At 38.9% G+C, this 26,253-nt stretch overlaps 1 protein-coding gene across 7 annotated transcripts in view; it reads left to right on the forward strand.

The window, feature by feature from the left end:
* The window catches only part of SLC24A2 (solute carrier family 24 member 2), a 209,346-nt gene that overhangs the window by 129,991 nt on the left and 53,102 nt on the right, over positions 1-26,253 (forward strand). For 5 of the 7 annotated variants that reach the window (XM_039869301.1, XM_039869352.1, XM_039869359.1 and 2 more), the window contains one exon: positions 25,209-25,259. The exons of the other annotated variants lie outside the window; for them this stretch is intronic. In XM_039869301.1, coding sequence (XP_039725235.1) covers positions 25,209-25,259 — 51 coding nt within the window. The remainder of the gene's footprint in view (positions 1-25,208; positions 25,260-26,253) is intronic. 7 annotated transcript variants of the gene reach the window in all.

Here is a 26,253-nt window from a genome sequence, read left to right on the forward strand (position 1 = left end):
ATATTGTACTGATTCTTTGGCAATTGGAGGGTGAGAGATGAGATTCTAAGCATCCAAAGAGCTCTCTCTAAGGCAACTGCTTAGGATCAGTCGTTGGAGACCCAAAAGGCCTGGTTTGCCATGTAGGGAAATCATAGGAACTCTCCCAAAGAACCCAGTATCGCGTTCTTGCAGTTTTACTTGTTCACAGTGAAGGTAGATGCATCGAGTTTCTTAAATTGCATAAATATCCCTAAAAAATTAATTTTTCCAGTAGGTAGATATCTGATGTGTCAAATAAATGTCAGAGTTAGGCCACTAGCAAGGGGGTCAAATATAACCAAGTCTGTTCTCCCTTTATCCCTGGACCTTATAATCGGGCCTGATGTTACGCATGGGCTAATGACCTGGGGAAAAGGTCTGTGCCACTGAGTGAACACATGGAATGAGACCATCAGATCATGTCCCATAAAACAGAGCTCTCACCCAATATTAAGCTTTGCTAAATAATGTTAAGGGTACAGGCAATCGAGAGATTCAGATAAAGTAAACTCTGGGGCCTCGAGAATGACTCCCAGGTCCTATCTCCCCTCACTGACACACACTTCTCCCCCAGAATAATAGGGAAGGACGAGAGGATCACCTCTCACTGTGTAGCATTTCAATTCTGAAAACTCTGTCTTTCGTACCCCAGAGAGCTGTATAGCTAATGTGATGTTCTTTAAGGAGCCCTGATTCATAGAACCTGAGTTCCATTTACTAGGGCTAATCCTTAGCTAGAGACATCTAAACGTGCTTACTCTCTTTACCGAGAGGCCAACTTGACAGGGAATTCGACCTGGTTACTTGCCTTTTTTCCCTTCCCGTGGGGCACACCCCCGGAGAAGGGAGTGAAAGGATCACAGGCCAACTTCCACCCAGCCACTAAGCAGTTGTGTGACTTCGGGCAAGTATGTGCTTGGTATCTTCATCTGCAGTAATAGTCAGTTACTTCTGTTACTGCTTTATAGTTGACAAAACATTTTCACACCTATAAATGCATATTTTAAAATAACACATTATGATTATGATTATGATTATTTTATAAAATATTGTACCTACCACCGAAACCAATTTTAAATTTATCTACGGCTGTCTCTGTCAGCATTTTATTTTGAGCCATCTTCATTGCTTACCTGAGTTCCTGCAGTAGTTTTCTAGCTGGTCTTCCACCTCGTTCATTGCCTTCTCCTTTGTGTATTTTCCACACAACAGCCCAAGTAATCTTCTTAAAAAGTAAATCCAATTATGTCACCCCTACTTATAACCTGTAGTGGCTTCCCATGGCTCTTAGGAAAATTGTGAAATACATGATCTGCCTCTTTTTCTAAACTCTGTTTGATTCACTTTGCTTTAGCCACAGAGGCCTTTCTGTCCTCAAATAGGTACTTTTTTCCTGCCTCAGGTCTTTGCATAGGCCGCTGTCCTCACCCAGAATACTTTTCTTTCCCTCACCTCTTCTACTTTCCCTGCTTTACCCTTGCCCATTCTTCAGCATCTGTCTAAATGACACTTCCTGACCATCTAGTATAAATCAGGGCCCCCAATCCTCATCTTCAATACACTCTTTAGTTTTTCTTTATCACTCACATTACAATTTGTGTGATTATTTGTTTACTGCCTGTCTCCCCAGGATCCAGTAAGTTTCTCAAGAGCTATATTTTTCACTAGTTGTCCCCAAAGTCTACCAGAATAGCTGGCACATAGTAGCTGCAAAGGCTCAGAAGGATTAAGCAACTTGACCAAAGCGATGCTTTTGACCTGATAGTAACATAATTTCAAAGCCCTCTAAAGCACCACAGGTTTGAGATTGTATCTTGAACTACCATCTTATTCACCCCAACACTCCGGAGGGCCATGTGAGAGAAAGAAAGAATTATTTTATCTGCTCCAACTCAATTCTGAGCAGGCAACTGAGTATATTTATTTTTAGCAAGGCAGTATTAGGTAGTAATTAAAAGGACAGACTCCAAAGCAGACTCTCTGAGTCCAGATCCCAGCTCTGCATTTACTAGTTGTGTGACCTTGAACAAGGTACTTAACCTCTCTGTACCTCAGTTTCCTCATCTGTAAAATCAAGAGGATATATAACGATGTCCATATCACAAGGTTGTTTTAAGTATTAAAGGAGTATATAAAGCATTTAACACACTGCCTAGCAGACCATTAGTACCATATGCATGTTTGGAATTATTCTGTCATTATTTGGAAAAATAATACAGCATATGATTTTTTTTAATTAAAAATATTCAAAAGGCTATAGTGAAAAAATAAATCTTCCTCCTCCATCAATTTCTCAATTTTCACCAGTCCCCTAATTCTTCCCAGGGGAAACCACAGCTATTAAATTCTTGGGGCTCCTTCCAGAGGTGTTCTGTGCATATACAATTCTGTGTGTGTGTGTGTGTGTGTCCACGCATCCGCGCGTTTTTGCCCCGAGGTCTCAACAATCTAAATATCTCTGTTTTCTGTTTGGGGGAGTTCAGTTTCTAGCAGGGTCTGTTTTGTTTTTGTTTTGTTTTTCTGTTTTGTGACGGAGGTTATATTTTGTTTCTGTGAGATAAGAGAAAGTGAATCTGTGTTGACTCAGAGTTAGGCCATCAGTGATTTTCTGGAACACCTGGCCCTTGTAGGGCTGTGCTGCAGTTAGTGTTTGTTCCTGCTGTATCAATATGTGCCTTCTGAATCTGGGGCCTACTTTCAAGGTGAAACCTCTTTCTGAAATATATGGAATGCTCCAGTGATGTGAATCCAAGAGAATTCTGAGAGCTATAATCAGTTCTGGACTTAAGTGATTAGAAAATATGGAAAGCACTTGAATGCTTTAAAATTGCTCCATAACATGCAGCCAAGAAAAGATTGCTCTGCTACTTTTCCCCCCAAATTCACAATCATTTTCCATTCTGAGAACAGCCAAAAAATTAACCCACAGCTCTCAGAAATAGTCATCTCTCTTTTAGTTTGCATCTAACCATTTGAATTCACATGCCCTGTGCCAAACTGTCACTTTTAACAATGTAGAGCACATCACCAAGTTGAAGGCATGAACACTGCAGTAGCTTCCCTGTTGCACCAAATGACAGTTCACTGAAGTTCCTGGCACCCATCCAGCTGAGGAGTACATTGCCACCACAAGGCAATGTACTGTCGTTATTCAGTGTTCACAAAGGGAAGTTTTCAACTTCATTTGAAAACATCATCTAGGACAGGTGGCCTATGGGAAGATATTTCCCTTTGTCTCATCTCTGCCACTCAGGTGTTTTTGTCTTCCAAATTCTAGTGGTTAAGCCCTTGCTTAAAGCTTTAATTGGTGGTTGGTTTGGCCTGTGAGCCTAGGTCACAAGATCTAGCAGTATTTGTGTTTTGGTTCTCTATTGACATGTAACAAAGTACCTAAGACTTAGTGGCTTAAAAATGCCACCATATTGTTTATTGCTCATGATTTCATGGATCAGAAATGTGGGCAAGGATCAGCAGGATAATACTTCTGTTCCACATGGTATCAGTGGAGGTCATTTGGTATTTTTCAGCTAGTACGCAGACAGGTTAGACGGTACAAAAGGGCCTCACCCACGTGTCTGGCATGTTTGTAGGCACAGCTAGAAGACTGAGGTCAGCTGCACCCCTCTGACTCTCCATGCTGTCTTAGCGCCTTTCCACATGGTTGGACTTTTTACATGGCAGCTAAAGGTTCCAATAGCAAACATTCTAAGAGGCTCAGGCAGAAGCTGCAAGGCTGCCAATGACCTAGCCCTGGAATGCCAAACCGTCATTTCTACAACTTTTTATCAGTTAGTCATGAAGGCCAGTCCAGACTGAAGGAGAAGAGGAGACTCCATTTCTCAATGGGAAGATATCAAACGATTTGAAATCATCTTTAATCTAACCCAGTCTCTCTCAGGGACACACACTACTTACTGATCAGATCATCTGTTCACTATTCATTGGTGTGCGCTGGGCAGACCACATTGTGTGGAAGGAACAAAGCCATGGTCAGCTTGCCTTAGGTAAAGGTTTAGTTCAAATAAGGCTTAGCAATGGCCACAAAATTCTGAACAGGACATTGTTCATGAAAAGAAGGAATTTACTTAAGGCTCATGTAAATGGTTGAAAGATTTTGTTTCTTTTATTGGAAATCCCTGGAGAACTAGAATTATCAGACTTTGAGATCACAACATATCTATCTGAATAGATCTGCCTAATCAATTTAGTGTCCCATATTGATTTTAACATTCTCTCTAAACAAGCCAGTATACTTACCGAGGTATACATGCTTATGAGCCTAAAATAAAGACCCTGGATGTTCTCACTTTCGGAGTGAGAAGTAGCTTCTACTATCAATTTGTCCAATAATAATACTGCCAACTAACATTTGAAGAATGCTTATCATAGCCCAGGCACTATACTGAGCGCTCTACATAAACCATCTCATTTTATTCTCACATTAGCCTTACTCCATCATTCAGAGAGGGACACTAACATATAAAGAGGATATATCTCACTTCACTAAGCGATACAGGAAATAAATGGCAGAGTTGGAATTTGAACCTATATCTGTCTGACTCAAAGCCTGGATTTATAGTTCTTATGCTGCACTGCCTCCCTATTTATCCTCATGTTCAACTCAGTGTTCCTTGCTTTCATTAGTCAACTTTTGCTCAAGCACATGAAATTGCCGTTGACCTACCCGTCCAGGATGACATGGATACTAATCGACACAGGAAAAGGCACCCTATAGCCTACTCTGCAGTTATGGCATTGCTCAATGATTGGGTGATGACAATGGGGAGACTGATGTGGGAACAGGACAGGTGGAATGGCATTGAGTTTGGCCATGTAGCATACATGAGCAGCATGTGGTCCAAGAGTCAAACCACGTAGGTTCAAATCCTTGTTCAGCCTCTTACTCTGAGACCTTGAGCAAGTTTCTCGACCTCATTGGGTCTCAATATTTCCACTTATAAAATGGGATAATGATAGCACCATCAGTGTAAGTTTATGATAACTATTATCCAGGCTCTTTGGGCCTTGGTTTCTTTATCTGCAAAAGGGGATAATGATAGTTCCACTATCAGAAGCTTTTCAGCTTATGGTGAGTATTCAAAAGAATAATACCCAAAAAGTATATAATCACTGTTTGGTGACTGTTGGCAATGATTTTTGAGTTAATATTGTGTTCAGTGTCATGTAATAGACTCCAACTTAATAGTTTTAAGCAGTAGCTTAACTTAATAGTTTTTTAAGACTTTATTTTTTTAGAGCAGTTTTAGATTTACAACAAAATAAAAGGAAGTTCAGAGATTTCCCATATACCCTCACCCCCACACATGCATATCCTCCCCTATTATCAACATCACTTACCAGAATGGTACGATTTTTTTTACCAAGGATGAACCTACATGGACACATCATAATCACCCAAAGTCCATAGTTTACCTTAGGGTTCACTCTTGGTGTTGTACATTCTAAGGGTTTGGAAAAACCTATAGTGACATATATCTGTCATTGTAATGTCATGCAGAGTATTTTCACTGCCCTAGAAATCTTCTGGGCTCTGCCTATTCATTTCTCTTCCAAAAGCCCCCAAGCCAATCATTTTTTGACTGTCTCCATAGTTTTACCTTTTCCATAATGTCATATATTTGGATTCATACAGTATATCACCTTTTCGGATTGGCCTTGATAGTTTTTGGGGGTTTTATTTTTCATATTCAACAAGAAGTCCAATAGTAAACAGTCCAAGACTGATAACATAGCTCCATCCTGCCATTAGAGACCCCGTCTCTTTCTGTTTTTTTCATTCTTTCATCCAGAGTGTGTTTCTTTCATTTTCATTCTCATAGGATGGCAACTACTCCTCCTAACATACCTGTATTCTGGGAAGAAGACAGTGCAGCTATCTTATTTATTAGGAAAACCTTAGTGTTCTCAGAGGCAGACTTCCCCTTATTCATATGGGCTAGAATAGGGCTATATAACCACTTTGACTTTCAAAGGAGTCAGCACTGGGCACTCTGCTTCTCCAGACATTAACTCCATGGTAGACCCCAGTGAAGGTCAAATATGTTCCCCTTCTTCTTCCCATCCTTAGTAACCTACATCCTGTCTTCTCAAATTTTTGATTTACAGAGAAGAGATGTGAAGTGACCCTTTTTCCTCTCTTTTAAAGGGCTCTCTGCTGGCCCATGAATCCAACTTTCGTACAATGGCCTTGAATCTTCCTCCAGAAAAAAAACATGTCCTAAAATTTGTCATTTAAGAGTCCTGATTCCCCTAAAACATGAGTGAAATTATACCACACCTCTCCTCAGAACCATCTCACCAATAGTAAAAGTCTTAGTCTTTACAGTGGCCCTACAGCTTCCTGTGAACTTCCTCTCTTTCTCTTCCTTCTTCCCTACCTCTCTGCTTTACTCTGCTCTCCTCCTCTCCTCCCCACCCCCTCACTCAGCCCTACTCTTCTACTTCTCATGTGTCATTCCCTTTGCTTTATTTCTCTGGCTGCCTAGGAGCCCCTTCTCATAAACTCCAAGCACACTCTTGCCTCAGGGCCTTTGCACATGTTCCTTTTTTCCCTTCCTTCAACTCAGCCTTTAAATGTCACCCAATCAAAGGGACCTTACTCCATCAACCTTTGTAAAATAGCAAAATCAAAACAATGATAATAAAACAGAGCTCTGGATCTTCCTTGCTCTGTTCTGTATTTCTTCATAACATTTATCACCATGAACATATTTATTTGTTGTTTGCTGCCTGTCTCTACCGTTATATCTCCAACATGGCAGGATATGGGGCAGGCTCTGCTCTATCTCCAGAGCCCAGCACTCATCGGTCCCAGTAAGTATTTGTCAAATAGATTGAATGAGTGCTGGTTTTATAATTTTTCTGCTAGAGAACTGTATGTCTCTAACCATGTAAATTGTTTTAATCCATGTCCCGTCAAAGGTTCTTTGGTTGTGACCAACAAAGTCCTACTCAATTGATGGTTGTCTGTGCAGTAGAGAATAGCAATCAGGTCTACCGTGGCCACCACTATTTCCCTAGCTTCTAGGATGGCACTGACATTAATTAGGTAGATGCTCAGTCAATATTTGCTGGATGATTAGATAAATCTCCCTCTACTTCTGGAATTGCTGCTGCAATGAGAAATGTTTGCTCTCTCCCTCTTGCCTTCTTAATGAGTCCTGTTCACTTCTTCCTCTTTTCTTTCCAAACTCTTTGTTCTTCTCTTATTTCCTTTGCTTTTTTCCCTTTGATACATCGTTAGATCAGTTTATTGCATTTCATGGGCCTAATTTTATTTCAAAGAAGTATAAGTTTCTAAGAAGTTTATTGTTTTCACCATTCATTTACTTTACAAATTCAAACACCTTTAAAATAGCATCTGCCACATAATTTGTTTTATGTTGTGTTTGAGAAGGAAACTACAAAAGAAGAACCTCTTTATTAAATTTCTATGGATTCTTGGATTCTCCTCTATAATTCTAGTAATTTCTCCTTCCTTATGGAATTTCAAGATTTATATCTTTTTCATTATAACAATAATTTTATTAGTAGTAGCAACATTTAACAAATAAGTAAACTTGATACCTTAAATACAAAAGTAAGAATAATACTTGCCTAGTGGGCCTGTAATTGAACTGAAGGATTATTTAACCACAGGGCTTCGGACAGCTTAGAACAGCAGATCCCCACACCTGTTAGTAACTCCTTTGAGGCTTTTTCAAGATAAAACTTTCAGAATCCTATAATAAGACATCTAAAAATGACACTATACTTATAATGTGATACCTGCCTAATTTGCTGTTAGAAAGACAGGAAAATTTACCCATGGTAAAGTCACTTTTGCTGTTTTCACTTTATAGCCAGCATATTTATGTTACATTTATTCAGATTGGTTGGAGCTTATCCTGGGTGCGTTTCTCCTGCCTTTCTGAAAAACAATTTTTCTTCCTCATTTCCCCCCTCAGTAGCTATTGTGACATCCTGATGCTATCTCTCCTTTTTCTTTATCAGTCTGGCTCAGACAGTGGGAGGTGAACAGGTAGCTTCAGTGACCTGAATTCCAGGACATTTTTATTGTAAAAGCCTCACAAATAAGTAGCAATATCTATGTTTTTTTCACCATCTTTCCTGTACCATAGATCATGGGTTTAAAAAATTTTTTTTATTAACAGCAGAACCCTACTGATAAAGGAATTCCCACTGAGAAGGGTAAATAATTTTTTTAAGCTGTTAAAACTATTGAGTTCACTCATGTCAGATCCTTTATCAATGTACTGATTCAATTGTCTTCCTCTAGACCAGTGAAAAAAATAAAGACCCCACTCACAAATACAACAAAACTAAAAGGTACCAAGGATTAATCCAAAGGAAATGTTTAAGAACTTTATAGCAAAACAATAAATAATCATTTCTGAAGAACATAGAAGATCTAAATAAGTGTTGATATATTATAAAGATATCGGTTCTCCCCAAATTAAACTCTAAATGCAACTCAATTGTAATTGAAATCCCAAAAAGATATTCATGGGACTTTATAACTTGATTTGTAAATTTATATATAATAAGCAAGCAGAGCAAAGACACTTTTCACAGAGAAGAACAAAAAGGGAAAATATGTGCACCAGAGATCGAGATGTATAAAAGAGCAGCTTTTATTTTTTATTTTTTTGGTGCAACTTTGATTTTATTTTTATTTATTTTTATTTTTTTTTTATTTTTTATTTTTTTAATTACATTTATTGAGGTAATATTCATTAATACAATTATATAATTTTCAGGTGTACATTATAATTTGACATTTGTGTGTTTACCACCTAAAGCCCAATTTCCTTCAGCTACCATATATTTGATCTCCTTTACCAACTTCACCCTCCCCCTAAACCCTATATTTGACCCTCTTTACCATGTCTACCTTCTCCCTCTTCCCCTACCACTTACCTTCTGGTAACCACTAGTCTATAGTCCATATCCATGAGTCTCTATTTGTCCTGTTCCTTATATGTGGGTTTATATCCCACATATAAGTGATATCATGTGATTTTTCCACTTTTTCTGTCTGGCTTATTTCGCTTAGCATGATTACCTTGAGGTCCATCCATGTTGTCACAAATGGCTGTCTTTCATCTCTTTTTATGGCTGAGTAATATTCCATTGTATATATGTACCACAGCTTCTTTAGTCAATCATCTATCATAGGACACTCGGTTGCTTCCATGTCCTGGCCACCGTGAATAACGCTGCTATGAACATCAGTGTGCAAATATCTTTACGGATATGAGTTTTCAAGTCTTTGGTGTAAATACCCAGTAGAGGGATTGCTAGGTCATATGATAGATCAATTCTTAGTCTTTTGAGGAACTTTCATACTGTTTTCCATAGTGGCTGTACCAATTTGCAGTCCCACCAGCAGTGTATGAGAGTTCCTATTTCTCCACATCCTCTCCAGAATTTGTTATTACTTGTCCTGTTGATTATAGCTATTCTAACAGGTGCGAGGTGTGAGATGTATCTCATTGTGGTTTTGATTTGCATTTCCCTAATAGCTAGCAATGTAGAGTATCTTTTCATATATTTGTTGGCCATTTGTATGTCCTCTAGGGAGAAGTGTCTGTTCAGATCCTCTGATCATTTTTTGATTGGATCATTTGGGATTTTTTGTTGTTGTTGTTATTGAGTCGTATGATTTTTTTGTATATTTTGGATATTAGGTTCTTATCAGAGGCGTAGCTTGCAAATATATTTTCCTATTTGGATGGTTGTCTCTTTACCTTGTTGACAGTTTCTTTCACTGCACAGAAGCTTTTTAGTTTGATGTAGTCCCATTCATTTATTTTAGTTTTCACTTCCCTTGCCTTTGAGGTCAAATTCATAAAATCCTCTTTAAGTCCAAGGTCCTTGAGTTTAGTTCCTATATTTTCTTCTATGCATTTTATTGTTTCAGGTAAAAGAGCAACTTTTAGATGCTCCGGTTGAAGTGTTTAGCAGGAAAAAGAAGAGGCTGGACCAGAGGCAGCTGGGACCTCCCAAGAGGTGGCTCCTAAGAAGTAGGAATAGAATCTGTTAACTACTCTTGGTGAAGCACTCTGTGGGGAAGGAGAGGGACTTCTTGGAGGACTAGCATCACATATTTAAAGGAACAAGGTCCTCATTCCTGAAGGAGCGAAAGTACACATTTGTGAATGCAACTTCACATTATGATAGGTGTAGATTAATAAACCAAAATGGAAAACCAGGCTGGTGCTCATACAGTGCTGAGCATGGTGACAGGCATAGAGTAAACCCTCAATGCTGATGAACTCTGCTCGCCAGTTATTGAAGAAAGTCATCTTTAGTGTGATGCTGAAGGAGGGTCATCTGGGAAGTATTCCTAGAGAAAGTGAGCTTTGAGAGCGGTTCTTGTAAGAAGTGAAGAGTATGGGCAGGCAGAGAAGAAGGTGTGGGAATTCAAGGCATTGGAACTGCTGGGCTCAGGGAGATCCAAAACTACTTTTTTTTTTTTTACTTGGCTGTATAAAATCAGGACTTTTTTGAGAGAATGAGCAGGCATGTGGCCATTGCCTATTGAACTAACTTTCTAGCAATCTCTTTTTTGCATTTGAGTGATTATATTAATGTGTGTGTGTGTGTGTGTGTGTGTGTGTGTGTGTGTGTGTAGTGTGTGTGTATGTGTGTGATTTAAGTGTAGGAAATCAGAGGGCTTCAAGAGATGGTGAAGAGGAAAAATAAGAGAGTAAAATTTTTTTAAGTTCTACTCTGTGTTCCATGCCTGACAGTCATCTTGTAATTTTCTCACCAGTAGCTGTGGGAATTACTGTGTGTTTTACCTCTGAGGAAACTGAGATCCAGAGAGTGGCATTACTTGCTCATAGTCAACTAGTTTCTCAGCTCACCTTCAGAGCCTGAATGCTTTCCACACACACAGGACTCCCATCTATAACCACGCATGTCCATCCTCTGTGCATAGCCATACATGTCTCCATTTTGTAAAATCATTCCAGTTCTTAAACATACACATTTAGTGTTAACTTGAAGGTGACACTAGGATTAAACTTACACTTGCTTGCTGGGTTTCTTTTTTTTCCTCACCAAACAGCAGAACTTGTTATTTCCCCAGCTTCTATTTTTAAAAACAGCTTCAATATGAGCTTTTATAAATTGTCATTTGATCCCAGAAGAAAGTCATTTTCATGCCTATTTTATTCAAAATGAGGAGAAGTTGTCCCTGAAAGGCAGTATTGTAACCTTTCTTTCTATTCCAAATCATAGATCAGTTTAAATTAGGAAGAAAGATGTTGCACGTAGCCTCAGCTGGTGAGTGAATAGGCAACAGGAGTGAAAATCTTTACTGGAGAATAATAAAATCCAATCCACTGGCTGTGTTTTTAATAAGATGACAGTAGTTTAAATGCCTGGATAGAGGAAAGAAGGCTATTAATGCCTCTCACAGAGCAAATGCAGGGACAAGTTAAATAGCTCCTCTCTTTGGAGAATACTAAAGCATTACTCTCAGATTTGAACATCAAAGATGATCGAAATTGAATCTCTCTTTGTGTTGTACACATTATAAATAAATTTCACTTGGGGCATGAAGGAACTGTGAATGCTTTTACTGAAATAAATGCTTTTGAGTATGGGAATGGGTTTCTCTTCTCTCTCTCTCTCTCTCTCTCTCTCATTTACTTTAAAGCAAAGGCCACAAAGACATGTGGCCAAAAATTGATTTTGATGGTATATGAGTATAAACATAGCACAAAAGAGGGAAAAAAGAAGCATCCATAAAGTTACAGCTCCATCTTTGTTCTCTTGAACTTATCACATGCAGTTTCAACTCCTTCAGAGGGGAGGACTGAGTTCCCAAAGATAGAAAGCAGTTGTCACAAGTACCAAAGATTGGGGGCAATCATTGAAGGTGAAAAAGCATTTTTATTTTACCAGCAACTGCCCATTCAAGTGTATGTTGATATATAAATATCATCTGTGAGACGAGAGCATTTGAAGGTGTTTCTCCCAAATGAAACCCTAAAGACACCCTTGTTTATTGAATAAATATGAAGGGTCTCTCTTAACAGAGTGCAAGTTGAACGATTCACATTCAATTATGAGACAGTTTCTCCTGAGAGTAGCCAAAGTTCTTCCTAATTTGACTCTTGCATCTGGGATTTGCACCTATGGATGTTGACCATGTTGTAAACACAAACTCCCAAGCTGCTGTCAGGGTTCATTTCTCTCTCAACCTTACAATACCAGATCCACCAAATCTGACCTCTTCACCTAAGCCATTAAAAAGAATTCCCTCACTCACGCCAAAGTGTCCTTTACAGGTTGTCTCAGGGCTCAGATGACACTGCGATACGTACACACACATGCACCCACACACACACATTCATACACACTTGTAAAAAGTCGAGCAGCATTGTTTTTTATATAAAGCCTATGGGTCTACTTCAGATTGGTTTCTTATTGCTCATGGATTGCATATTCATTCATTCACAAAATACATTCCTACTGCAAGCTGATGTGAGTAGTCAGCTCACTGGGAACCCCATCATACCTAATAAGTCTCTTGGGGATGATTAGCCAGTGCTTGCCCCAGACTAGTTAACTTCTTAAAATCCAGGTTAAATGCTGTCATTGAATCCGAGTTCCAGAAATGCAGTTGCAGTAACCTATGTGGCTACTACTGTAGTGATGATTTCTCTCTGATGCCCAAGAACTGAATCCAGGGGGCAAGAACTGAATCCCGAATAACCAAAAGTAAATGCAGCTCTGCTTCAATTCTAACACCTTAAGGCCAGAACAACCATCATTGGCAGTACTTAATCTCATTCCAGAAAACTATTTATGATGAAACTTCACCTCTGCCATTTCTGAAAAAAATTTTATTCAGTTATTCATTTTTTTTCCATGCATCCCATTTCCATCCATAACACAATAGATCATGCAGAGTTTCCTGTCTAGGAAAAGGTACTTTTCTTGACCTCAGGACTGTTCCCCATCTTTTTCATGCTAGTGAAGATTAGAAGGAGAGGCTCTGAGCCTTGGAGCTTAAAGGTAGCATTATGCAATATGCCTATTTAGATAGGCTCTCTTCCCTGCTGGATGCATTCATGGTGGCCTCTTCCCACCAAACTCATGGGAAGAGGAAAGAGGTATAGTTATTAGGCAGATACACTGTGAAGCTGGTCATCTTGATTCAGATCTTGGCTCTGCCACCTAATAGCTGTGTGGCCTTGGGCAGTTAGCTTCTCTCTAACCCAGCTTCCCCTTTCATAAAACAGGGAAGAAGATATAGTATGTATCTCTTAGAGCTGTTAAGTGTATTCGGTGGAGTACTATTAATAGAGCACATAGAACAGTCCTGGCACATGTATATAGGTATTTGCCAAGTAAGTTGCTTTCAGTTATTTTTTCTTGTAACCATGATATTTTTAGGCAATTTTCAGTGGTTCAGTAGTAAGTCATTGAAGTATCTTGTCTATATTTTCTCTTGAAAAGAAGCCTATTAGCCACGTGCCAATTTTTTAGATCCTGCTATACTTGTCTATAAGATAACACGGGAACTAATCTTTTTGGCAATCTGGCTTTCAATTGAGGAAAGGTTATCCTGAAACTGTATAATTATAGTTTCTGTATTTACAAAGTTCTCCTGTCCTTTGTGCAATGAGAAGAAAATCAAAGTGACATGGTACTTAACTCATTTCCTGCCAAAAGTCTCAACTTCATTTGGCATCCATAGTTGTAAGATGTTGGGCAGACTTAAAAAATATCCTCTTCCCACATATTGATAAAAAATTGGAAAAGCATTTACTGTACTAATTTTTCGATCCTGCCAAAATATTCTTTGGCCACTATTTATATACTTGGGAGTTATAAGGCCCTGCCTTCTCCCTACATCATCAGTCCACTGGCAGGTATTTGCTATTTAATCTAAGGTGCATAATGGACTATTTGTGAAACATCTTAATCTTCTAGCCTATCTTTGCATCCTGGATTTTAAACTCACTTGTATAGTCCCACTTTATGCAATATGGTATTTAAGTGGGAGTAACGGTAAATGGATTTCCACTTAAAACAAATGTAATTTAGAGGATTGCATGAACATTTGTTCTACTTTAAATTTGATCCTGTAAGTACTTCACAGTTTTCAGTGATTGTTTCTATTATGGTAGGGATCCACGTAGTCAGTGAAATGACATCCTGGACAATACTCAAGAATACATAATTATAAAAATAGTTTTTACTTTGAATCACTTCCACATCAGTGGCATTAATTTCCTTTCTGTCTTCCAGTTTTTTCCCCCAATTGCATTCTGTTCTCAAATTCTCCTGCTTTCTCACACTTCTCTCTTTATCTCTTGCCCTTCTCCCACCCCCACCCTTGGATGGCTAGAGTTTTTTTCTTTTTTTCTCTTTCTTTTTTTTCCATTTTATTGTTTTTCCTCTCCTCCCCTAGGATACTTTCCCTGTATGCTTTTCTGATATTATTTGATGCTCAGTGCATTAGAGGGTGAAATTCAGCTGTGCCGACCCAATGGTTGAATATAATTTAGCACTGATTCTATCGGCCTGGCAGAAGCCACTATATCCAGCCAGGCCACAAGATGGGATTCAGGAGAACATCCAAGTTGTTCTATAGCCAGCATGCAGCATCCTTTCTGTGCACCAGTGTTTTTTTTTACCTCTCCATTTCTAAGATATTGCCGCCATTTTGTCTTCTGTGTGCTGAAGACTCTCCTGATGGTGCTTTTGCGTGATAGAAATTCTCCTGCTTTACAGAAGCAGGAAAGGTGATTCTAAGAATTGCGGTTACATACATTTTCCCTTCACATGCTCTCTCCCCACAGAAATGCTGAAGACAGAATATTTGAAACTGCAGAGTTAGAACACTAAAATGGAAGGGATCATAGGCATCAGTACCAAAGGCAACTAGGCTAAGAAGATTAATACAGCACTATTAAATAGAGATTTAATTCAATTCAGCAGCATTTAATCACCTGCACAGTGGCAAGAACTCTGCTGGGTGCTGGAATTAACAAAATGAGTACTTGATCCTTTGCCCTAAAGGGCAGAAAGCAAATAGGTGAAGGTACATTTAATGAGCACACACAACAGAAGTGTGTACTTGGAACAGACACACAGGAGGAAGTGACTTACACTAGGGATGGGAGATATTCAGGAATGCTGCCTGCAGGAGGGAACCTCAAAACTGGCTTCTAAGTGATTAAATAAATTAGGATATCTAATAAAATTCCAGCACGAAAAGGCAATATGTATAGTATATAGAGGTGTATTTTCAGTTTGCATTTTGAAAGGCTAACACTGGTGATGATATAAAAGATAAGTGACAGGTGCTGGGAGTAGACAGTAGGTGATAAGAAAGATTAGGAAACAAGAGTTCAAATGTGACTGTTGCAGTAGCCAGGGCAAGGCCTGTAAGCAAGGCCTGTAAGCAAGGCCTGGGCAATGGGAATGGACCAGAAAAGAAAGAATTGAGTATATTTCAGTGTGGAACTGATAGGGCTTCATGACTAGTTGGGTTATGAGTGTGGCTTATAGAAGCAACAGCATCACTTTAGGCCCTGCCCTGTGGATCTTATGTCACGTGTACTATAACTAAGCTCACATTTCTATGAAATAAGACAGTAGGCCTATCTGTATGCACCACCTCGTAAGTTCTTCAAAAAAAGGGGGCAGGGGAAAAGGATAAAATATTTTGCCACTTTTAAGACTAAGTAATATATGTGCTTGTATTCCCCACCCCAAAATGGTAAGACTTAATCAGAAAGTACCTCTACTTGATTTTGCAGACATAATCTTTCAATTTATAGAGACACAAAAATATGCCCAAGATGTTAGAAGATGTCGTTAGTGAAAATGTTAGCTTCCTAACCTTCTACCCCCACAAAATAACTATTAAGAACATGTTTTAGAAACTTTAGAAGGACTCAAACAGATTTCCTAAAATAAGAAATAAATTCCTAATGTTGCATGGATAGTATCTGATCTTCTATGTTCTTTGCTTATTCAAACCATTTTCTTCCACCATGTGTGACAATATCATTTTCTCCCTTGAAACTCCAGCTGAAAAAGAAGAGACCAGAAAAAAATATTGAGTATCCATCCAGAATTCTCAATTAATGCCCATGGAGGCAATAATAATGACAACTGGAATAACTAACATTTACTGAATACTTACTATGTGCCAGAAGCCATCTAAACATTTTATATAGATTAACTCATTCAATTTTTACATCAATCCTATGATTTTATTATATTATAATATTATTATATTATAACCTCTTCTATTATGACCATTTCACAGATAAGGACACTGAAAGCGAGAGTAGTTAAACAATTTCTCCAAGGACATAGGGTAATAATTCACAGAGTCAGGTTCAAATTCAGATTTCTTGGACCCTAGAACTCACTCTCTTAACCACTGGACAATACCACTTACCCAAACAGCTGGAGTCCTTTTTGAACTTTCCTTTTGAAAGTCAAAACTTAAAGATCTTTATATTATCTCTTTCCCTCAGTTGTACATTGTTTAAACAATGTAAGTAGTCTCCATGTACCTGATGTCAGATAGTACAAAAGAATATGGCATTCATAGACTTCCTTCAGCATAATGTAATTAGTCATTATTTTTGTCATTCTCCTCCTTTAACCTGTATCTCCTCCAATATAAACTTGTTAAAAGAATGTTAGAACAAGGTTCTAATCCTGAATGGTCGTTTGTTGTGATTTATTATGTCAGCCTGGCCGCTGAGTGGCTTTGGCCCAGTTATAGAATGATGTCTGATGTATATTGAACACTTTTAGTGTTCTAGGCATTGCATAAAGCCCCTTACAACAACACAGTAAAGATGTACCAGAATTAGCCCCATTTTACAGATGAGGAAACTAAGGTTTGAAAGGCCGAATATCTTACTACAAAGTCACACGGCTTATAATTAAAATCTGGATTAAAATGGCCATCTGGCTCCCAAACTTAGGCCGTGCTACAAAATCTCCTTATTCATTATCATGGTGATAAGGTCTCCCAATACTAGGTTCACACCAACTTTGTGAAGATCAGAAGAATTAAATCTATGGGAGCTTCTTGATTTATTTGAACAAAAACCAGTAGATGCTTTAAAGCCATTAATAATACCTACCATATATTTAATGCATATTATGTGCCAATTATGTGTTAAGTACTTGTAATTCTCACCATAATCTTATAAAACAAACTATTATTGTTCCCATTTTTCAAAAGCATGGGAACTGTAAGAGAGAATAAGTGATTTGCTGAAGGTCTCATGACTAGTAAGTGGCAGTCCCAATTGTCGAGTTAAGGTCTGTAGGACTCTACCAAACTACAGATGATAGAGCTGTCATGCCATATTGTAACTTTCTTTCCTCCAATGGGAGAAAGAACATTTTGACAACGTATTGGTGTTTAAAATTATCTTAAAATTGTTATTGAGGTTTTTCGTCACACAATTAAAAGGATACATGTAAAAGCTCAGGAAATCTTTTTTAAACCACACTGTTTTGGTTGCTCATTGTTTTTCTTTTAAAATCCTTTCCAGAAATCTGCTTGTTCTATCCTGTACTCCCCCAACCCCTCACCCCAATCCACCTCAAAAGGAAAGCAACAGAACAGCACACTCACGTCCCATTTTTCCTGCTTGATCATCCAGAGCATGTAAATTACAGTGAAATATGGCCTGAGTCAGCTCCTCACAGGACAGAAATCAGTAACCATTGATATTGCTAAGCAACACCACAGAGGAGCAAGGCTGCAAATTAGGTGACAAGTTTGTATGAAGCCACAGTGTCTGGGGACTCACTTGGGCATTTCATTATGAACCATCTGGATGATCCACAGTAATAACCACACATTACTGTTCACTGTTCAAGGGTGATAATTCCCATATAATTATATGGCACCTCCCTCTGTGATCCTAACATACATTACAGAACCTTGCACTGTATTTTACATAATCCAGATATTTCCCTTTGAGATAATTGGGAACAGTTTCACCTAATGGGCAACTTCCATTCCTCCCCAAAATAAGACTTAAACATATAAAGTCACTCTGTGAGCTTGTGCGATGGCACAGCTAGCTAGGCAAAAAACACGCATAAAGGACAGAATTAATCATGGGATGATGCAAGTCCATCAGCCTGACATGGGCTTTACCTTCATGGTCTTAGAGGAGCCTGAGATGATGAAACTCAGTCCTTTCTGAAGGCAGGGATGAGCAGACTGCAGTACCAACACCAAATGAGGTATGTAAGGAGCAAGAAAGTGAGCTAGAGTCCCTGACCGTCTGGGGAAATGTTACCTAGCAAGAACCCCTCCCAGTTCCAACAACCTAGCTGGTCTCATTGGTTCATTCATTCATTCAGCTAATATTTATAAGAAAATCGGACTAAGCAACCTGATTTTAAACCAAAGGTTGGGTGGCTCCGTAGTGTAGTGGTTAGTACATCTGCTTTACACGCAGAAGGTCCTGGGTTCCTGCCCCAGGTGGAGCCACGGACCATACCCCGGGTGCGCCAGGCCCCCAGGTGTGCCAGGCTCCCCGAGCGTGCTGGGGTGCCAGGCCACTGGGGCACACGAGTGCACACTGTGAGCGTGTGGGAGGTGATGCCCCGCCTTCGGAGATCCAGTTCTGAAGGGGAAAACAACAACATCCATAGGTCAGGAGTGGAAGTGGGGGGTGTAATTAAAGAGAGAAAAAAATAATAATAAATAAACCAAAAGTTACAAATTGATAAGCCAAATATGACCCAGAGTAGTTTGTTTTGTTTTGTTTTTTAATTTAGAATTAGTTGCCAACATTTAAAAATCAGAAGTTTTCACATGAAAATCTAAATATCTGGCTTCACTTGAATAATCAGATCTATCAATACTGCTTCTGTAGCCCCTCATGGAGCTGGAGCTGAGTGACTGCTGCCTTTTTTAAGCAACACTGTCCAGTTTTCCATAATTACCACCACTCTATTATTTTCTCCAGCCCGCTTTCCTCACCTGCATACCTGGCCCCTGTGGTTCACTGGTGCTTTGTCAAAATGCCTACTATGTTCCAGGCTCTGAGCCAAATGGATCCGAGGATTTTTCTGACTCCTGATTTGACCTCTGATGTAGCATCAGTATTTCCTGGGGGCTGGGGCCTCAGAATGATATCAGAAGATAGATATAAACAAGGAAATACATGTGGAGAGTGGAGACAAAAATAGCAGCAATAACAAATCAGTGTGTCTGAGTTTGCAGGAAGCTTGAAAAGGAAGAGTGAATGTTTCACAAAGAGGCTAGATTTGGAGGGCATGAAAATCAGGTGATAAATTTCTAAGAGATAGCCGTGTGTGTATGTTCATAAATCCTACTTGAAACTCAATAGCTGATGGATTACTTACAAATTCAGCCTTTTATTTTCATTCGCAAAGTTTTTGCCTTGCTTCCAAAAGCCTAAGTGAGAGATTTTAATCTCATAGAAGAAAAAGAAGTACTCATAAGCATAGATTTGGAAGAGTTGAATGTGAAAAGAACTCCATAGGACAAAATCATTTCTGGTAACACCTTGTGTCTGACATACTTGTGTTACCACATGTTGAGTACAGCTGTCCCTGGGCAAACACGCACACACTTAGGAGCCTCTTAGAGAAGTTTAACACACTAGCATCAATCCCCCACAGAATGTTAAGCAGAGCTTCTGCGATGAGTCAGTACTTCAAAAGCTTTTTTTTGAGTGAGATTTTGAATTTGAAGGTTAATATATTCCTTTCCTTCTGACTTGAGTAAAAAGTGAGGATTTGTGGTTGTTCCTTCATTTATTTTCAATCTCTTAATTTTTTTTTTAAGTTAAAAAATTATTTGCCTTGGCATAAACATTTGACATTAAAAAAAAATGACCGAAGAAAGTCTTTTAAGAGAAAGCAATTAATTTTGATAGTCCATGCATTTTGACATGAAATCAAACAAAAAGCTTGAGATTGGGCTGTTTTAGAAAATATCTAACTCATAATTCATGTTTATTTTGATGGAAATTTTTCACATGAGAAAACAAGAAAAATGATTAATCCAGACACTCTGCAAGAAACTTAAAAATTGCATAGATCCACAAATATAAATGCCGTGTTTGTAGGAATTGGGGTAAGAAGTTATAAACACTCACCTCTCATACTATCCACTTATAAAACTTCGAAACAAACATTTTTACCCAATAATTAAGAACAAAAACAAAAACGATTTCTGGCTAAAATGTTAATGCTGCAACACAAGGTTCTGGAAGTTAGCCAGGGCAACTTTTCACTAGACTAAAAGTTTTTCTTTTGACAGTCTTCTTTGTGTTTAAGGGAAGAAGTCTAGGGGGTATGTTGACTTGCACATGCCGAGAATAGACATCAACACTGGTGCCCACCCACAGAGAGAGAGTGTGGATAGGAATTAACTACCTTGTGCTGGGCTGAGTTAGATGTTGAGCCTGTAGCAGAAAATGAAGAGGGGTAGCAATTATTAAGGATGTCTGTGCCACCCCTATGGAAAGTGCTCTATAAACATGCTCTTATCTGATCCTCCGAAAACACTCCTGAGAATAGATATGTATTGCTCTTCTCCCCATTTGAAAGACAAAGAACTGAGTCTCAGAAAGGATCACCCAGCCTAAAAGTAGTAGAGCTAAACTGTGAATTAACTGTCTTGTCTGTCTCACTGACGAGCACTCTTAACCTTGATATTGATGTTATGGTGTCAACAGTCGAGAGGCCTTAGGCATCAGTGTCTGTCTTCCTGACTTCAGCAAGTCCAGGGAAGTACAACAAACCAAAGCTTCCTAAACCTCACTGTCATTTGGGAGCTATGCATGTGTATACTTTATTAAGAAATATGAGGAGAGCACGTAATATGAGGAAGGCACTATTTTGTTCTGTTGGGAGAGGTCTAGAAAGGAATAGCTCTCTACCTCCAACATATGGACAGCATAGTTGGAGAGACAGGCTTGTGTGCAAATATTAAAAGGCACCAAGCTGGAACACTGATATTCAGATGAATGAAGGGTCCACTTTTCACATTCTGCTTTCATGGTTGTGGTCTATGTTTTGACATGCCACAGAGCTAGAGTAGAAGGGCAGGACTAATGAAAAAATTTTTTTCTAAATACTGTTCCTGACATGGAAGAAAATTTCGTTGCTGAGCAGCAAATATCTCTATAAAACCTTTACAAATAGTGTTGAATTTGTTTTAACAAACCGTGTTAAAATACCAAGTTCTCTAAAAGCTCTGTTCCATGTCCCATGGGTTCTCCTTTACTCTTCTTGGTGGTGCTTGCAATAATGAAGCTGCCCACTATTGATTGCTTAGTGGGTGCCATTATCTCATCTACTCTTTACCACAACTTTCTGTGGGAGATTCAATCATGCCCCTTTATAACTGAGGGCACGGAGGCTCAGAAAGGTGAAACAACTTGCTCAAAGTCACACAGCTAATGAGTGGCAGATTTGGGGTTCAAACCCACACCTTGGCTTCAAAGCCCATGTTTTTAACTTCCATTTACTGTTGAAAATAATTCTTCCACGGATGTGATGTAATCCAGTATCTGTATAAACCTCTTTGATAAGTAATAGATAACTTTACCAAGAAACCACTATCTGTATTGAGAAAGCCTTGTTAGGTATTCATGTGCAGTTCAAATCAATATCAAAAATAAAGCAGCTAATTAAAAAATAAATAAACAAGTTAATCATATTTTTCCATCAGTCACTTAAGTAATAAATGCTTATTCTCATTTATTTTGCTGCCTCTACTTTTCATTCTAATGAAATGATCTCAGCATAAATGCTTCTATTGACTTTCCACTTCATTTGTCAGAATTTTGAGGCCCAAATGTGAGAAGTCATTTGTCTGCTGCTCTTGTCTGGGGAAATTTGGTGAAAAAAGGGTTGAGAATACAACTGGCCTCAAAATTGGAGCTGAGGAAGTCAATGTTGGAAGGAAAAATCTGTGTCCACATCCTTCTTCAGAAAAAAAAAATTAGGAGCCCAAAATACTAGTTCTTACTCACAGATTCTTTGGGACCGAAGATAAAACCCTTCCCTTGATTTGTCAGTTATAAAGTATGAATGAGAACTCAGAGGTACCTTAAAGCCAGGTAGTGATGTTGCTGACAAGACTTGGAAGGAAGCAGACTGAGGAATGACAAAAGGTTCCACCATCCTAGAGATCTGGGAGTTTGGAAGCCAGTGGTCCTAGCTGTCCAAAAGGCAGAAAAGCAAGTGTGGTGACCAAGGTAGGCAGGAGTCACGCACGATCAGCTTACAGACTCATCTCAAACTACTGGGCTCTGGAACTTTTTTCTTAGGCTATGTGGGTTTCTTAGAGAAATATTATAGAGAAGAGGCACCAAGGGTACCCAAGATGATTTTCATTAATCTCTCTCCTGATCCTGGCTGACTCTTACTCAGTTGATATAATGGATATTACTAGGTAGTATTCAACGGCACTTTCTCGAACTCCCTCACTTCCTCCCTCCTATCCCAAGGAAACTTAGTTTGGTTTAGGACCAGTTTGAACCTTACTCTAATGATGCTAAAGTTGCCTTCGTTGTTCTCCATGGGGAGTATGTGACTGGAGGCCATGGCTCCACGGAGGTGAATTTTCACTCACACCTCTCAGGCCACAGTGACTGAGGCTACTTTCCATGAGGCATCCATAGGCTATAGGACATCAAGGTGCATGGTGTGCTCTGATTCATGTGTGCATGTTGTGTTCGTCCTAGTCTCATGTCACACCCCTCTTTCTGCACCCTCCTGAAGCCCTTAAAGCTGCTACCCTTGACTACTTGAAAGCACTGGAGTGCTGAGGTCACCATCTCACCACCCATTGCTGTCGGTGGTAAAGTCCACATTCTAGAAGGCTGGATGTCTTCCCATTCTTCTCTGCCTTCTCTTCAGTAAGCAACAAACACAGTGTCCTTCACTTGGGCAGATATTGTTCCCTTGCCTTCCTTCCTCACTGTGCTTCGCATCACTATGCGACCCATTGTTATTCAGCCTTTTACTCCTCTTATTCCTTCTCTTCAACCATCTTTAGCCTCATTTTCCGTATGTTCCATCCAGTTCTTGTCCCTCTGTCCCATTCGCCATCCAAGGAAAAAATTAAGAAACAACCTAGACATTGTCACAGCAGTAAGAACGTCTGAGCTTTGCCAGACATTAACAGTTCCAATTTTGACTATGTAAAAATAAAATAATTAAAGAATATGATTACATTTATTTATACCTGGCTCCACAAGAGACAAAGCAAAGTGTAATCACATCTGCCGCAAGCAGACATTTAACAATTTGGGATTAATAAATGAAAACAGGTGTGTGCAAACAGAGAGATTACACCTAAAAAGATTCGTAAAAATGCAATGGTGCATCTTCACTGTGTAGAATATGTTTTACATCAACTTTGCCAACATAGAACCATCCACATTCTGTTTCCTGAGCAAATAATAGAGAATAAGCCAGCCTCTTATTCTGTTGCTTTACCTCAGGGAAGGAGTGCAGATTACGAAAATATTAGTTGGCTGATATAATTCATCATCTTACTGCAAGACTACACACACACACACACACACACAGCACGCATACATTATGTGTAAAGCCACCATGAACATGCGTTTAATATTTATGAAAGTATATCATTTAAGAATTCCAAATTTGTGCAATGTCATATATATAATAGACTACTCTTCCTAAAATATCAGAAAAACTTATATTCCCCTGAAGGCAATCCCCAGAAGTCATTTAAAAAAATCTTTCTTGTTATTTACATAAAATTTAGTTTCTTGTTGAAGCACTCGCATCTTTGTCATGCATCTAACAAAATTGAGAGTAGGCAGGTTTTTGCAGAAACATAAAGATGAGGTGATTTTTCTCCCCAAGGTATAATTTTGTATTGGTATGTCAAAATAGCTTTAGATAAAAATTTAAGCACATGGAAAAAGCATATATATAGAATGTATAATATAAATATAAAATAGAAAAATATTTTTTATTGTGTTTTAAGCTAGAACCTTCATCTTGCACGTGAAACTCACCAATTACTAGTTGATTCATATGTGAATTTTCTGTGACCACCTAAGTTAATGAGCCATGGAAGCATTCTGCAGAACCACAGGAACATCTCTTGAGTTTAATTAATTTCTTGAAGTTTATTGAGAGAGTGTTGTTACTATAAGAAAAAAATAATTTTGACCTGCTCACAATGTTGCTTAAAACAATCTGGAATTTTCAGATGAACAAAAATAAAGTTTCTATCTTCGAATTGAAGTAAAAAAAAAAAGACAGAAATGGTGCATCCCCACCTCCTCTCTCCCCCACCCAAGCTGCGACTCCCACCAGCTGACTCAGAACAGCTCGCTTTCTGCCAGTGGTTTCCATTACAGCCAAGTCCTTTGGTGATCAGCACACAGGAGGGGCTGCTGGTCACCTCCTGCCTCCTGCAGTCTCCAAGCAGCAGGTGATGCCTTGGTCTGGGAGTTGTGGCTGCTGTCACCTGTCTCAGCCAGGTGATCCTCCCTGGGAATATGCCTCTTTTCTTCCAGAGCACTCTGAACCTTTCACAGCTCCTCCCATATGCCGCACCTGTAGTATTCAGTGTTTTCTGTCAAAACTGGGATGAAAATTTAAAGGGAAGTCGAGAACCTGGTTTTTCATTTTGGGTTTTCCCAGGTAGCTTTCTTTAATCTCTAGGAAGTGATTCTGTTGCAGAAGAGCTGTGAAATGAACTTCCGGCCTGCTGAACTTGGCAAAGAATCCAGTGTCTTCAAGCTTCAGTGGGCCTGGACATTGTCCTCATTCAGCCCTTTCTCTTGGAGTGTCATCTCTATAAAAATTATAGGGCTAGGTTAGACCTGGTATGAAGCTATCTTTGCCAAGTATTCTGTTTCATCAGATGTTAAAATCACTGTGTCCTGTTCTGTAATGCAGGGCACATCTTACCCCCTGTGGAATAATATATTTTAGTGATTTCTGAAAATGGGCTGCGAAAGCTGTCTGCCACATGGCCCATGTTTGCACATCTCTGTACAGTTACGATTGCGGAATTTGACAGTATAACTCTGAATCTGATTAATTAAGAATGTGTAAAAACAAAGTTCTTGCATTACAGCTCGTTCCTTATCTTTGTGTCTTTTACTATGATGTTGTAGAACTTGGATCATATGGAAAACTAAAATATTATGACACAATGACTGAAGAAGGTAAGAATGATTTTAGAATTGTATGCATTGGCTTTTTTTCATTTATGGTGTCTGTTGCTTGCCCATTTTTAAAAAATTTTTTCTTTTTCCTCTTTGCATGACTTCAGTGACATTGTGTGATTTTTTATTTTCTCTGCATTTTTGTCTAGTTTTTGCCATCGTGTTCATTTGGAATTGGAGACGTGCAATACCATGGGTAATCATGTTATTCCATTCAAATGATCCAAACCATATCAACTGTGTGACACACCCAGAGAAATGGTGTCAGCAATGTAAATACAAGAAAGAATACACCCACTGTGTCAGCATTATTTCTTCCACATGCTCACAACATATAGAAACACATCCAACCAATACTCTTCTAATAATATGCCCTTACTTTCAGAGGTGGATGATGTATGTTCTGGTGATATGTTGATTTATGCAAAGGAATGAGCGATCTAAAGTAACTCTTAGACTCCAAGCCAGCTAGAGTCCTGTTTCTACTGCAGGGCTGTAGGCTCATGTCCTCAGCTCCCACAATCCCTATCGACTCATCTCAGAGTGTTACTCTGAGAGGCGGAGTCACCATTCCAGCCAATAAAATTTTATATACTGGGGTTCACACTCTGTGAGATTGGATATATCATTTTAACCACTTCCCCTGAGTAAATGAAATCTGAAAGGGATTTATTTTAAAATATATTTACTAATGAATCTCAGGCACTATCCCAGAGCACAACCTTGCCTCAGTCAGAATCACTTTTCTGAAATAAGTTCACCATGGAACAGCAATTCGAAACTTTTGCATTCTTATAAAGGGAGTTGTCCTATTGCCTTATCACCCTCTCTCACCCAATTTGGGGTTTTTACAAGATTTTTATACTGATATTGACAAGAAACCAAAAGGAACCCTGAAAGGGGAATCAGTTAATTTTACCCTTCGACATGAGCAATACTCCCAAATGTGTTGCATATCTTGTTTTCAGCTTCTAGTATTTCTAAGTTGCCTTAG

The sequence above is a fragment of the Pteropus medius genome, unplaced genomic scaffold (genome assembly GCF_902729225.1).
Source record: "Pteropus medius unplaced genomic scaffold, Ma_sr-lr_union100, whole genome shotgun sequence".
In the NCBI taxonomy this organism is placed as follows: domain Eukaryota; kingdom Metazoa; phylum Chordata; class Mammalia; order Chiroptera; family Pteropodidae; genus Pteropus; species Pteropus medius.